At 48.7% G+C, this 14517-nt stretch overlaps 1 protein-coding gene across 2 annotated transcripts in view; it reads left to right on the plus strand.

The window, feature by feature from the left end:
* LOC136624680 (granulocyte-macrophage colony-stimulating factor receptor subunit alpha-like) overlaps nucleotides 1-14517 on the plus strand; it is an 84210-nt gene that overhangs the window by 46055 nt on the left and 23638 nt on the right. Inside the window, exon 2 of one of the 2 annotated variants that reach the window (XM_066598630.1) lies at nucleotides 3519-3660. The exons of the other annotated variant lie outside the window; for it this stretch is intronic. Coding sequence (XP_066454727.1) covers nucleotides 3519-3660 — 142 coding nt within the window. The remainder of the gene's footprint in view (nucleotides 1-3518; nucleotides 3661-14517) is intronic. 2 annotated transcript variants of the gene reach the window in all.

The raw sequence follows: 14517 nt of genomic DNA on the forward strand, positions 1-14517 counted from the left end.
TCTACTGCTAGCTTAGGGGCTCTGCAACCGCGATATGATGCTCAAACACCATTCCAGCAAAATCTGTATAATGAGTATTCCTTCACTTCTAAGCACTGTTGCATGACCAAACAGCAGTGTACATACACAAATGGAATATTTTCAAACTCAAGAGAAATTATGTAACACATTGTGGGGTGCTATTAAGACTGTGTGATGATGGCCTTAAAAGCAGGAAAATTAAAATTCTGAAAATTGCCAATTTGTTCTCATCTTCTGTAAACTTCCAATTTGTAAGCTATGTTCACCTTTGCACTCTATTTTTTAATTAATGTGTTTTGGGAAATGAAGACTTTTTAAAATTTGTTTTCATTGAAAATTTCTGATTATTTGATTTCTGGGCTTTTATTGTTTCCCAAGGCACTACATACCGAAGTACTGAAATCTCATTAAATTATGTCAGTAAGGGCTTCTTTATACGACTGTGATTTTGTTCGGTTTTGTGACCATGACTTTGAAAACGGTCCGAAAGGAAGCTATTGATTTCAATGGTTCCGTCTTCACTAGCAGGATTCTCAAGCGTTAATACCATGTGCAAGAAAAGATGGGACTTGCCCTATTTTTCTCGCACGTAGTTTGTCTACACGAGAGAAAGATAGGGTAGGACCTGTGTCCCCCTTTTTTTTTTTTTTCACACACGCGCGCAATAGTGCAGAGTTTGAATATTCAAAAAAACACTGGTTCATGCGCTAATACACAGCGAGCATATTAGCACATGCGCCTGTCTATTTTTCTCCTTAAGAGTGGCTTCACACAAGCATGTTTTTGTGCGTACATAGGTGCGTACATAAGTGCACACCTATGTACGCACAAAAACACGCGTGTATGAAGGTCCGTGCATTGCCTTCAATGGAGCCGCAGCTGCTGCTGGCGGCTCCATTGAAGGCAATGGTCTGGCAGCACCACTGAATTGTTTTTCAGGGAAGGGCTTGATATTTACAAGAATTTTAGTGTAAAAAAACAAAAACAAAAAACTTACCTGTTACCTGTCCGCCGCTGCCATGTCCCCACGGGGATGAAAAACACATCTGCCACATGCGGCAGGTGTTTCCTTCATATCCGCGAGGACAAAGAATTTCCTGCTACACCTGCCACATCTGTGACAGATGCAGCAAAGGAATTCTTCATCCCTGCGGGGAATAAAGGATTCCTTACCACAGCTGTCACAGATGACAGCTGCAGTAGAGGATCCACAAAGGAAAAGTGGTGATAAACATAACAAAAAAACATACCTTCCTTCAGCTGCCGAAGCTCAGCCGAGTCCTCTCAGTGCTGTCCCCAGCTCTGTAATGCAGTTCTTTCAGCAGGCGGGGATTTAAAATCCCCGTCTGCTGAAAGAGCTGCTTGTGATTGGCTGAGGTGCTCATCTGTGACAGCTGCGGTAGGGAATTATTTATTCCCCACGGGGATTTAGAATTCCTTTGCTGCATCTGCAACATCTGGGATAGGTGCAGCAGGGAATTCTTTATTCCCCGCGGAGTTTTAGAATTCCTTTGCTGCATCTGTCACAGATGTGGCAGGTGCAGCAGGGAATTTTTTTCCCCCATGGGGATGAAGAAAACATCTGCCGCATGCGTCCGGGACACGGCAGCGGTGAACAGGTAAGTATATATATATATATATTTAAAGCTCTTCCCTATAAAACAATTCAGGGGTGCTGGCTGACCATTGTCTTCAATCGAGCCGCCGGCAGAAGCTGCAGCTCTATTGAAGACAATGCGTGCATTCCCTATTGTGCACGCATGTCCTATCTTTACAGGCACACACCTGTAAAAACATGGACATGTGAACACACCATAGGGAATGCATGTGTTGTAATAGAGGAGTGTTTTTGTGCGCGCGTATGTTCGCACAAAAACACACTCGTGTGAAGCCACCTTAAGGCCTTGGACAGACGAGCGTGTTTCTTGTGCACCTTTGTGCGTGAAAAAAATTGCATCTAATAGAACCATTGGTTTCCTATGAAGTGCTAACATGTCCGTTTTTTAGAGGCGCAAAATACTTGCACCCGTAAAAGATAGGACCTGCGAGTGCCAATACACCCATTCACGCGCATTTTGCGCATTTGTGGAGTGCATTTTTTTGTGCACATAGGCATGGAAAAAAAACACGCTCGTCTGACCGAGGCCTTACGAGTAAACTGACAAGCTGTTTCTTAGCCCCTCCCTTAGCCTGCTCCTCTGTGCATTCAACTGCATTTGCACTGATCTACGCCTGAGCTTTTTAAACTTATAAGCTTAATGGCATCCCCCAAAGAATTTAAGAAGGTTTATAAAAGTATGCCTACATAAAATTGACATCTGGTAAATGTTATTACTAACTATTTTGTGTGGTAGAATTTGTTTTAAGCCACTTTCACATGACAGTATTTTAGTCAGTATTTTCCTTCAGTATTTGTAAGCCAACAGCAAGACTGTAACCAATCTACCCTGTTTCCCCGAAAATAAGACGCGTCTTATATTAATTTTTGCTCCCAAATATGCGCTACGTCTTATTTTCAGGGGGTGTCTTATTTCGCAGCGGCATATCCGTCTGTGGCTGCTAATCCCTCAATTGGCCAGCTTTGTGGACGAAATTTCTCAGAAATCTCGTCCCCATGGGACAGCAAATCTGTCACGGCAAAGCTGGGAGAAGCCGGTGTTGTGGTGCGGATTCACCGGCCACAGAAATGGAAAAGCATGCAGCCAGGTCGCTTCAAAACAAGCGGCTGAATGCTGTGGGTTTTGAAGCAGCGCTTTCCCGGCGGAAATATCGCTGTTTATCGCTGTGGCCAAACTGCGAGATTTCCACTGGAAATACGCTCTGTGAGAACCCAGCCTTAAGAATCACACATAGGGTTGCCTGACTCACACACAGAGCCATAAAAAAATAAGGGCTGTAAAGTAACGTACCTGTCTGCAGACAGAAGTTCCTGTACCACTTGTAAGCAGGGATGGTATTGCAGCTTCCGGCCACCAGGGGGAGCTCATCACAGCAGACGTGTACAGCAGGAACAGAACATACAGTATGGACTTTTCCAGCCAGCAAGGGGAGCTCACAACAGCACACTCGTACAGCACAGCAGGGACAGGATAACAGCAGACTGTCTGCAGATCTACCTATACATCTGGAGGTAGGAGACAACGGGGATGGCAGCAGGGGACAGGCCTCTTGACTTTCCTGCACACTTTACTATGCCTTACTATCGGGGGGTGCCTTATATTTGGGACTTCTGCAAATTTCAGGGGGTGCCTTATTTTTAGGGGGTGTCTTATTTTCGGGGAAACACGGTAGAAACAGTACAATGGAATTTTTTTTGCACTTGAAGATATATTTGGCTCTTTATATCTCCATCCTCATTCAGTATACTGTATAAGTATATTTTTTCTGATATAAGGCTGTTACGGTAATATTTTGTATTAACGTAAATCAATTATATTTGTATATAAAGATTCAGATTAGGCACAATGTTATAAAGTACTATTTTCTACATCTTGTAGGTGTCCATGTGTTCATTTGTGTATGAAGTTCATACAACTACAAATTTTGAAATACACAAAGGTGTGAGTGTCCAACTTGTTGTAACTAGTACCACCTCTAGAAATGTCCATTCATTTAAAGAAGAAATATATATGCCTGAAGGTAAGTGTTTCTCAAGTAATACACAAATATATAGTGGATTGGATTACACTTATATAGTGATAGTTTAGGAAATGTGTGCGTATTCATATTACCAAGTAGTACTGAAAGCAGCTTACAGCCATTCCGCAGAGTTTAATGTCTGCCCCAATTCTCAAATCTCTGGAGGAAAAAGTATAGACGCAACTTTTATCATATTTAAAGGGGTTATCTGAGAGCAAAGTCAAATTTCAAAGTAGTCATAAATCATCACATAATACCACAGTAAATCTATCCATTATCTATCCTCTTGATTTTCAGCTTTCTTCTTCATTCCCAACAATACACTGTGAGTTGTTGTTTACATCCTGCCCTTCCTGTGCCTCTCCTATTACATCTCCCATAATCCCCTTAGCTGCATCTCAGCAAGATAACTATGCTCCTCCCACATCTCATTTCACTAACCCCTCCCATTACGCACAGGAGCAGTCTGCTGCAATCATTGTTACACAAAGGGTCCTTTTGGAGGAGTCGATTCCCCTTTGAACGAGTGGGTGATGTCACTGCAAACTCGTTTGTTCTCGTGCAGACTGTTTAGACAGGCAAATGCATTATTGGCTTGTTCATACGAGAATCGTTCAGAATCATTCGGTCTTTACATTTTCTGTATAAGCAAATGGGAGTGACTGAAAAATTGCTGTTTAAAATGAATGATAAGCAAACGAGCCAACAATGGTTGATTCTTGTACATCATTCAGTTGCTAGCTCGCGTTTAGACCGAACTATTATTGTTCACTTTCACTCGTTTGAACGATAATCGTTTTGCCTAAAAGCACCCTTAGGTGACTGGGAGAGAGTAGAGAGTATTAGACTGTCAATAACTGTGACCAACCGTCATAGAAGAGAATGATCTAAGTGTGTAGAGCATCATCATACTGTGGATGATTTCCACTGAAGTGTATGACAGTTTTTGACAGCTGCAGTTTTGTTAGTAAGATACACTTGTAAAGGTACATTTACACGGGGCAATTATTGCCCAATTAATCGCTAGAAACAGTCAACAGTCATCCCATGTAAAGGTACCGTAGGCAGTTCCAGACCTTCCTTCTGCTACAACTGTTTTAATATGTGAGTTCATCCGTTTTTTTAGAGAAAACAGCGAACAGTGCTGAATGGATTCCATTGACTATAATCTGGTCTGTTCGGATTTAGAGATGAGCGAGCACCAAAATGCTCGGGTGCTCGTTGCTCGAGTCGAACATTCCGCAATGCTCGAGGGTTCGTTTCGAGTAACGAACCCCATTGAAGTCAATGGGCGACTCGAGCATTTTTGTATATCGCCGATGCTCGCTAAGGTTTTCATTGGTGAAAATCTGCAAAACCCAAGAAAGTGATGGAAACGACACAGCAACGGATAGGACAGGCGAGGGGCAACATGCTGGGCTGCATTTTAGGTTCCCATGTCCCACTATTCAGCCACAATAGCGGCAAGAGTGGGCCCCCCCCCCCCCCTACCAATTTTTACTTCGGATAAACCCTCATTAGCAAGGCACACCTTAGCTAAGCACCACACTACCTCCAACAAAGCACAAGCACTGCCTGCGGGACACACCCCTGCATCTTCTCCTGGGTTACATGCTGCCCAACCGCCCCGCACGACCCAGTGTTCACAGCGCACACCAAATTGTCCCTGCGCAGCCTTCAGCTGCCCTCATGCCACAAGCTGGCCTCACAGCCACACCACCCTCATGTCTATTTATAAGTGCGTCAGCCATGAGGAGGAACCGGAGGCACACACTGCAGAGGGTTGGCAGGGCCAGGCAGCGACCCTCTTTAAAAGGGGCAGGGCGATAGCCCACAATGCTGTACAGAAGCAATGAGACATCCAATCCTGTGCCACCTCCATCAGGAGCTGCAAACGTGGGCATAGCAATGGGGAATCCGTGTGCCACACAGTATTCATTCTGTCAAGGTGTCGCATAGCTCAATCCACACTGCAAGGGGAAAGCCGTCAGTGCTCTGTCCTCTACCCAAGTCAGTCAGTGTCTTTGTGCCAGACAGTTCAAACACCGCGATGGGAACTAAGTTTGCACCAACAGCATAGGGGGGTCCTAGGAAGACCAAGACATGAACAAAAAATTGATCTGAGCGGCCAAACATGGCAGACTTGCACCGCACCCACGACATTGGCCTCGGCCCACAGCTTCAGCAATCGCGGGCCTACAGCGGACTCCTATGCTAGCGTAGCTGTGCACGTCTCATTAGCGCTGTATTGCTCCTGTAGTTTGTCCCATTGCAGTGCCCCGGATAGTAGAGCTAACGTCAGATTAAATACAGGTGGGCTTTGGCCCACACTGCATGCCCCAGTCAGACCAGGGTTTTTTATAAATAGTCACAGGCAGGTACAACTCCGCAATGTGAATTCCGTGTGCACCCACAGCATGGGTGGCTCCCTGGAACCCACCGGCGGTACATGAATATATCCCATTGCATTGCCCTGGACAGCAGAGCTAACGTCAGATTAAATGCAGGTGGGCTTCGGCCCACACTGCATGCCCCAGTCAGACTGGGGTTTTTTATAAGTAGAAACAGGCAGGTACAACTCCCTATTGTGAAGTCCGTGTCAACCGACAGCATGGGAGGGTCCCAGGAAGCCACCGGCGGTACATAAATAAATCCCATTGCATTGCCCAGCACAGCTGAGGTAACGTCAGATTAAATGCAGGTGGGCTTCGACCCACACTGCATGCCCAACCTGACCGGGGTTCTTAATACATAGACACAGGCAGATACAAATCCCCTATGTGAAGTCCGTGTGGACCGACAGCATGGGTGGCTCCCTGGAACCCACCGGCGATACATAAATATATCCCATTGCAGTGCCCAGCACAGCTGAGGTAACATCAGATTTAATGCAGATGGGCTTCGGCCCACACTGCATGCCCCAGTCAGACTGGGGTTCTTTATAAGTAGACACATGCAGTTACAACTCCGTGTGGACCGACAGCATGGGTGGGTCCCAGGAAGCCACCGGCGGTAGATAAATATATCCCATTGCAGTGCCCTGGACAGCAGAGCTAATGTCAGATTAAATGCAGGTGGGCTTCAGCCAAGAATGTTTTCATAGTTGGAGGAGGAGGACGGGAAAGTTTTTGAGGCAGTACGTGTCCTGTCCCCGTGTCCATGGTTATATGCACCTTCCCAGTGACCGCGTCGCTGAAAAGTTGTCGCGCCTTTGGAACCTAGTAGTGTGGCCTCGCCACCATCATGTCTTTGGGAAGCCTCCGTTTCCACTACCCTGTAACATTGCAGTAGCAGCAGTATAGGCAGAGCCGAGAATTAGTAACATTTCAGCGGTAAGAGTATGCACAAACCCCTGTAACATTTAATTGGCAGCAGTGGGGACAGACCCCACTAACATTTCATTTGCAGCAGTATACACAGACCCCAGTAACATTTCAGTAGTATCAGTATAGACAGACCCCAGCAACAGCAACGTAGAAGCAGTAGAGACAAAGCAGCAGATTCACATTTCCCTGGCAGCAGTGTAGGGAGAGCGTAGTATTCGTAAGATTTCAGTAGTAGGAGTATACACAGGCCCCAGCAACAGTAACGTAGAAGCAGTATGGGCAAAGCCCACTATTAGTAACATTTCTGTTATAGCAATATAGACCTGCCCCAGTAACATTTCCGTTGAAGCATTATGGGCAGAGCCCAGTATTAGTAAAATTACAGTAGTAACAGTATACACCGACCAAGGTAACATTTCAGGAGCAGAAGTATCGGCAGACCGAACTAACATTTCTGTTGCTGAAGTATAGTCAGACCCCTGTAGCATAACTGTGGCAGAAGTATAGGTAGGCAGAACAGAGTTACATTTCTGTAGCAAATGTGTAGGCCAACCCCAGACATATGAGTGCAGGCGAAGCCCATAAAAATTACTTGGATTACATTGTAGGCGAGGGCCCGAAAAATTGTTGTACCGACAGTAGAAATGTACCCCAGAAAAATTGCCCATGCCCAACCCAGAGGGCAGGTGAAACCCATTTATCGCTTAGCGTACTGTGGCTTAAATTTCAACTAGGCCTGGAGGCAGCCCAGTCTAAAAAACCAGTAGAAATATGCAGCAAAGACTAGGCAGCATCAGATGGATCTTTAAAACAATTTTCCAATCTTTATTCCTCCAACAAAGGTAAAACCTGCAACGTTTCGGTCACAATTGTGACCTTTCTCAAGCTTGAGAACGGTCACAATTAGAGATAAGCGAACGTACTCGTCCGAGCTTGATATTCGTGCGAATATTAGGGTGTTCGGGATGCTCGTTACTCGTAACGAGTACCACGCGGTGTTCCGGTTACTTTCAGTTTCCTCTCTGAGACGTTAGCGTGCTTTTCTGGCCAATTGAAAGACAGGGAAGGCATTACAACTTCCCCCTGTGACGTTCAAGCCCTATACCACCCCCTTGCTGTAAGTGGCTGGGGCGATCAGATGTCACCCGAGTATAAAAGTCGGCCCCTCCCGCGGCTCGCCACACATGCCTTGTGAGTTAGCTGAGGGACAGTGCTGTTCTATTGGAGTTGCTGTAGGGAGAGTGTTTGTAGTGAGTGTAGGCTTCAAGAACCCCAACGGTCCTTCTTAGGGCCACATCTACGTGTGTGCAGGCTGCTGTTAGCAGTGGAGAAATTTTTTTTTTTTCTCAAAATCGGCAGTGCAGAGCATTGCACCCGGCATTAGGGACAGAAGTGGTGTTTAGGCAGGGAGAGTGTTAGGAGTGAGTGTAGCCTTCAAGAACCTCAACGGTCCTTTCTAGGGCCACTTTTAACTGTGTGGAGTACTGTGCAGGCTGCTGTTAGCTGTGTTGCTTTTTTTTTTTTTCTCAAAATCGGCGGTGCAGAGCATTGCACCCTGCATTGATACTACAGGCACAGAATTGTGTAGGCAGGGCCACAACACAGTTATTAGTCATTGAATAGGGCCTTTCCTTTTAAACAAAAGGGAAAAAAGTATATTTGCCCTGCCTCTGTCAGTCCTAAGGGCTCTGTGTACGTGTGTGCTGCGTGGAGAACGTAAAAAAATCAGACGCAACCAGCTACGGTTGAGTGCAGCCTTGCGCCAATTTCTTTCCTGCCTGGGAAATACCTGCTCTGCCACAGTTAATAACTCTGCAACAGTAAAGTTCTGTGACACTTTTGCAGGGCCGCAACACAGTTATTAAATTTATTATTCATTCACTAGAGGCAGTAGGCCTTTCCTTTTAAACAAAAGGGAAAAAAGTATATTTGCCCTGCCTCTGACAGCCGTCAGGGCTCTGGGTACGTATGTGCTGCGTGGAGAACGTAAAAAAAATCAGACGCAACCAGCTACGGTTGAGTGCAGCCTTGTGCCAATTTCTTTCCTGCCTGGGAAATACCTGCTCTGCCACAGTTAATAACTCTGCAACAGTAAAGTTCTGTGACACTTTTGCAGGGCCGCAACACAGTTATTAAAGTTATTATTCATTCACTAGAGGCAGTGGGCCTTTCCTTTTAAACAAAAGGGAAAAACGTATATTTGCCCTGCCTCTGACAGCCGTCAGGGCTCTGGGTACGTGTGTGCTGCGTGGAGAACGTAAAAAAATCAGACGCAACCAGCTACGGTTGAGTGCAGCCTTGCGCCAATTTCTTTCCTGCCTGGGAAATACCTGCTCTGCCCCAGTTAATAACTCTGCAACAGTAAAGTTCTGTGACACTTTTGCAGGGCCGCAACACAGTTATATTAGTCATTGAATAGGCACAGTGGGCCTTTCCTTTAAAACAAAAGGGAAAAAATTATATTTGCCCTGCCTCTGACAGCCGTCAGGGCTCTGGGTACGTGTGTGCTGCGTGGAGAACGTAAAAAAATCAGACGCAACCAGCTACGGTTGAGTGCAGCCTTGCGTCAATTTCTTTCCTGCCTGGGAAATACCTGCTCTGCCACAGTTAATAACTCTGCAACAGTAAAGTTCTGTGACACTTTTGCAGGGCCGCAACACAGTTATTAAACTTATTATTCATTCACTAGAGGCAGTGGGCCTTTCCTTTTAAACAAAAGGGAAAAAAGTATATTTGCCCTGCCTCTGACAGCCGTCAGGGCTCTGGGTACGTGTGTGCTGCGTGGAGAACGTAAAAAAATCAGACGCAACCAGCTACGGTTGAGTGCAGCCTTGCGCCAATTTCTTTCCTGCCTGGGAAATACCTGCTCTGCCACAGTAAAGTTCTGTGACACTTTTGCAGGGCCGCAACACAGTTATATTAGTCATTGAATAGGCACAGTGGGCCTTTCCTTTAAAACAAAAGGGAAAAAAGTATATTTGCCCTGCCTCTGACAGCCGTCTGGGCTCTGGGTACGTGTGTGCTGCGTGGAGAACGTAAAAAAATCAGACGCAACCAGCTACGGTTGAGTGCAGCCTTGCGCCAATTTCTTTCCTGCCTGGGAAATACCTGCTCTGCCACAGTTAATAACTCTGCAACAGTAAAGTTCTGTGACACTTTTGCAGGGCCGCAACACAGTTATTAAAGTTATTATTCATTCACTAGAGGCAGTGGGCCTTTCCTTTTAAACAAAAGGGAAAAAAGTATATTTGCCCTGCCTCTGACAGCCGTCAGGGCTCTGGGTACGTGTGTGCTGCGTGGAGAACGTAAAAAAATCAGACGCAACCAGCTACGGTTGAGTGCAGCCTTGCGCCAATTTCTTTCCTGCCTGGGAAATACCTGCTCTGCCACAGTTAATAACTCTGCAACAGTAAAGTTCTGTGACACTTTTGCAGGGCCGCAACACAGTTATTAAAGTTATTATTCATTCACTAGAGGCAGTGGGCCTTTCCTTTTTTAAAAAAGTTAAAAAATTATATTTGGCCTGCAGGCTTGCGCCAATTTATTTCCTGCCTGTGAAATCAAATCACTGGTAATACAGCATGCTGAGGGGTAGGGGTAGGCCAAGAGGATGTGGACGCGGCCGAGGACGCGGAGGGCCAAGTGAGGGTGTGGGCACAGGCCGAGCTCCTGATCCAGGTGTGTCGCAGCCGACTGCTGCGCGATTAGGAGAGAGGCACGTTTCTGGCGTCCCCACATTCATCGCCCAATTAATGGGTCCACGCGGGAGACCTTTATTAGAAAATGAGCAGTGTGAGCAGGTCCTGTCCTGGATGGCAGAAAGTGCTTCGAGCAACCTATCGTCCAGCCACAGTTCTGCGCCGTCCACTGCTGCAAATCCGAATCCTCTGTCTGCTGCTCCTCCTTCCTCCCAGCCTCCTCACTCCACTACAATGACACATGCTCAGGAGCGGGAAGACTCCCAGGAACTGTTCTCGGGCCCCTGCTCAGATTGGGCAGCAGTGGTTCCTCTCCCACCAGAGGAGTTTATCGTCACTGATGCACAACCATTGGAAAGTTCCCGGGGTCCGGGGGATGAGGCTGGGGACTTCCGCCAACTGTCTCAAGAACTTTCTGTGGGTGAGGAGGACGATGACGATGAGACACAGTTGTCTTACAGTGAGGTAGTAGTAAGGGCAGTAAGTCCGAGGGAGGAGCGCACAGAGGATTCGGAGGAAGAGCAGCAGGACGATGAGGTGACTGACCCCACCTGGTGCGCAACGCCTACACAGGACAGGTCTTCAGAGGGGGAGGCACGGGCAGCAGCAGGGCAGGTTGCAAGAGGCAGTGCGGTGGCCAGGGGTAGAGGCAGGGCCAGACCGAATAATCCACCAACTGTTTCCCAAAGCGCACCCTCGCGCCATGCCACCCTGCAGAGGCTGAGGTGCTCTAAGGTCTGGCAGTTTTTCACAGAGACGCCTGACGACCGACGAACAGTGGTGTGCAACCTTTGTCGCGCCAAGATCAGCCGGGGAGCCACCACCAACAGCCTCACCACCACCAGCATGCGCAGACATATGATGGCCAAGCACCCCACAAGGTGGGACGAAGGCCGTTCACCGCCTCCGGTTTGCACCGCTGCCTCTCCCCCTGTGCCCCCTGTGCCACTGAGATACAACCCCCCTCTCAGGACACAGGCACTACCGTCTCATGGCCTGCACCCACACCCTCACCTCCGCTGTCCTCGGCCCCATCTACCAATGTCTCGCACCGCACAGTCCAGCCGTCGCTAGCGCAAGTGTTGGAGCGCAAGCGCAAGTACGCCGCCACGCACCCGCACGCTCAATCGTTAACCGTCCACATAGCCAAATTTATCAGCCTTGAGATGCTGCCGTATAGGGTTGTGGAAACGGAGGCTTTCAAAGCTATGATGGTGGCGGCGGCCCCGCGCTACTCAGTTCCCAGTCGCCACTACTTTTCCCGATGTGCCGTCCCAGCCCTGCACGACCACGTCTCCCGCAACATTGTACGCGCCCTCACCAATGCGGTTAGTGGCAAGGTCCACTTAACTATGGACACGTGGATAAGCACAGGCGGGCAGGGCCACTACATCTCCCTGACGGCACATTGGGTGAATTTAGTGGAGGCTGGGACAGAGTCAGAGCCTGGGACCGCTCACGTCCTACCCACCCCCAGAATTGCGGGCCACAGCTCGGTGGTGGTATGTTCGGCGGTGTATGCTTCCTCCACTAAAGCACCCTCCTCCTCCGCCTCCTCCTCCTCAACCTCTGTCTGGCAATCTAGATGTGTCAGCAGCAGCAGGACGTCGCCAGCAGTCGGTGTCACGCAGCGTGGCAGCACAGCGGTGGGCAAGCGTCAGCAGGCCGTGCTGAAACTACTCAGCTTAGGAGATAGGAGGCACACGGCCCACGAACTGCTGCAGGGTCTGACAGAGCAGACCGACCGCTGGCTTGCGCCGCTGAGCCTCCAACCGGGCATGGTCGTGTGTGACAACGGCCGTAACCTGGTGGCGGCTCTGCAGTTCGGCAGCCTCACGCACGTGCCATGCCTGGCCCACGTCTTTAATTTGGTGGTTCAGCGCTTTCTGAAAAGCTACCCACGCTTGTCAGACCTGCTCGTAAAGGTGCGCCGGCTCTGCGCTCATTTCCGCAAGTCCCACACGGATGCTGCCACCCTGCGCACCCTGCAACATCGCTTTAATCTGCCAGTGCACCGACTGCTGTGCGACGTGCCCACACGGTGGAACTCTACGCTCCACATGTTGGCCAGGCTCTATGAGCAGCGTAGAGCTATCGTGGAATACCAACTCCAACATGGGCGGCGCAGTGGGAGTCAGCCTCCTCAATTATTTTCAGAAGAGTGGGCCTGGTTGGCAGACATCTGCCAGGTCCTTGGAAACTTTGAGCAGTCTACCCAGGTGGTGAGCGGCGATGCTGCAATCATTAGCGTCACCATTCCTCTGCTATGCATCTTGAGAAGTTCCCTGCAAACCATAAAGGCAGCCGCTTTGCGCTCGGAAACGGAGGCGGGGGAAGACAGTATGTCGCTGGATAGTCAGAGCACCCTCCTGTCTATATCTCAGCGCATTCAGGAGGAGGAGGAGGAGGAGCATGAGGAGGAGGAGGGGGAAGAGACAGCTTGGCCCACTGCTGACGGTGCCCCTGCTGCTTGCCTGTCATCCTTTCAGCGTGTATGGCCTGAGGAGGAGGAGGAGGAGGAGGAGGATCCTGAAAGTGATCTTCCTAATGAAGACAGCCATGTGTTGCGTACGGGTACCCTGGCACACATGGCTGACTTCATGTTAGGATGCCTTTCTCGTGACCCTCGCGTTGCACGCATTCTGGCCACTACGGATTACTGGGTGTACACACTGCTCGACCCACGCTATAAGGAGAACCTTCCCACTCTCATTCCCGAAGAGGAAAGGGGTTCGAGAGTGTTGCTATACCACAGGACCCTGGCGGACAAGCTGATGGTAAAATTCCCATCCGACAGCGCTAGTGGCAGAAGGCGCAGTTCCGAGGGCCAGGTAGCAGGGGAGGTGCGGAGATCGAGCAGCATGTACAGCCCAGGCAGTGCAACAGTCTTTAAGGGCCTGGACAGCTTTATGGCTCCCCACCAAGACTGTGTCACCGCTCCCCAGTCAAGGCTGAGTCGGCGGGAGCACTGTAAAAGGATGGTGAGGGAGTACGTAGCGGATCGCACGACCGTCCTCCGTGACGCCTCTGCCACCTACAACTACTGGGTGTCGAAGCTGGACACGTGGCCTGAACTAGCGCTGTATGCCCTGGAGGTGCTTGCTTGTCCTGCGGCTAGCGTCTTGTCGGAGAGGGTGTTTAGTGCGGCTGGGGGAATCATCACAGATAAGCGTACCCGCCTGTCAACCGACAGTGCGGACAGGCTAACACTCATCAAGATGAACAAAGCCTGGATTTCCCCAGACTTCTCTTCTCCACCAGCGGACAGCAGCGATACGTAAGCAATACGTAGGCTGCACCCGCGGATGGAAGCTACGTTCTCTCTCACCATCCAAAACGGGGACATTTCTGCTTCATCAATCTGTGTCTAATATTCCTCCTCCTCCTCCTGCTCCTCCTCCTGAAACCTCACGTAATCACGCTGAACGGGCAATTTTTCTTAGGGCCACAAGGCTCACCTCATCTAATTTTTCTAAACAATTTTTATATGTTTCAATGCTCTTAAAAGCGTTGAAACTTTAACTTGAACCAATTTTTCGTTAAACTGGGCTGCCTCCAGGCCTAGTTACCACTTAAGCCACATTAACCAAAGCGATTAATGGGTTTCACCTGCCATCTTGGTTGGGCATGGCCAATTTTTACTGAGGTACATTAGTACTGTTGGTACACCAATTTTTTGGGGCCCTCACCTACAGTGTAATCATAGCAATTTGTATGTTCTTCGCCTGCACTCATGGTACAGAAGTGTGTGTGGGGTTGGCCTACACTTTAGCTACATAAATGTAACTTGGGCCTTGGCTATACTGCAGCTACTGAAATGGAACTAAGACTGC

The sequence above is a fragment of the Eleutherodactylus coqui genome, chromosome 4 (genome assembly GCF_035609145.1).
Source record: "Eleutherodactylus coqui strain aEleCoq1 chromosome 4, aEleCoq1.hap1, whole genome shotgun sequence".
In the NCBI taxonomy this organism is placed as follows: domain Eukaryota; kingdom Metazoa; phylum Chordata; class Amphibia; order Anura; family Eleutherodactylidae; genus Eleutherodactylus; species Eleutherodactylus coqui.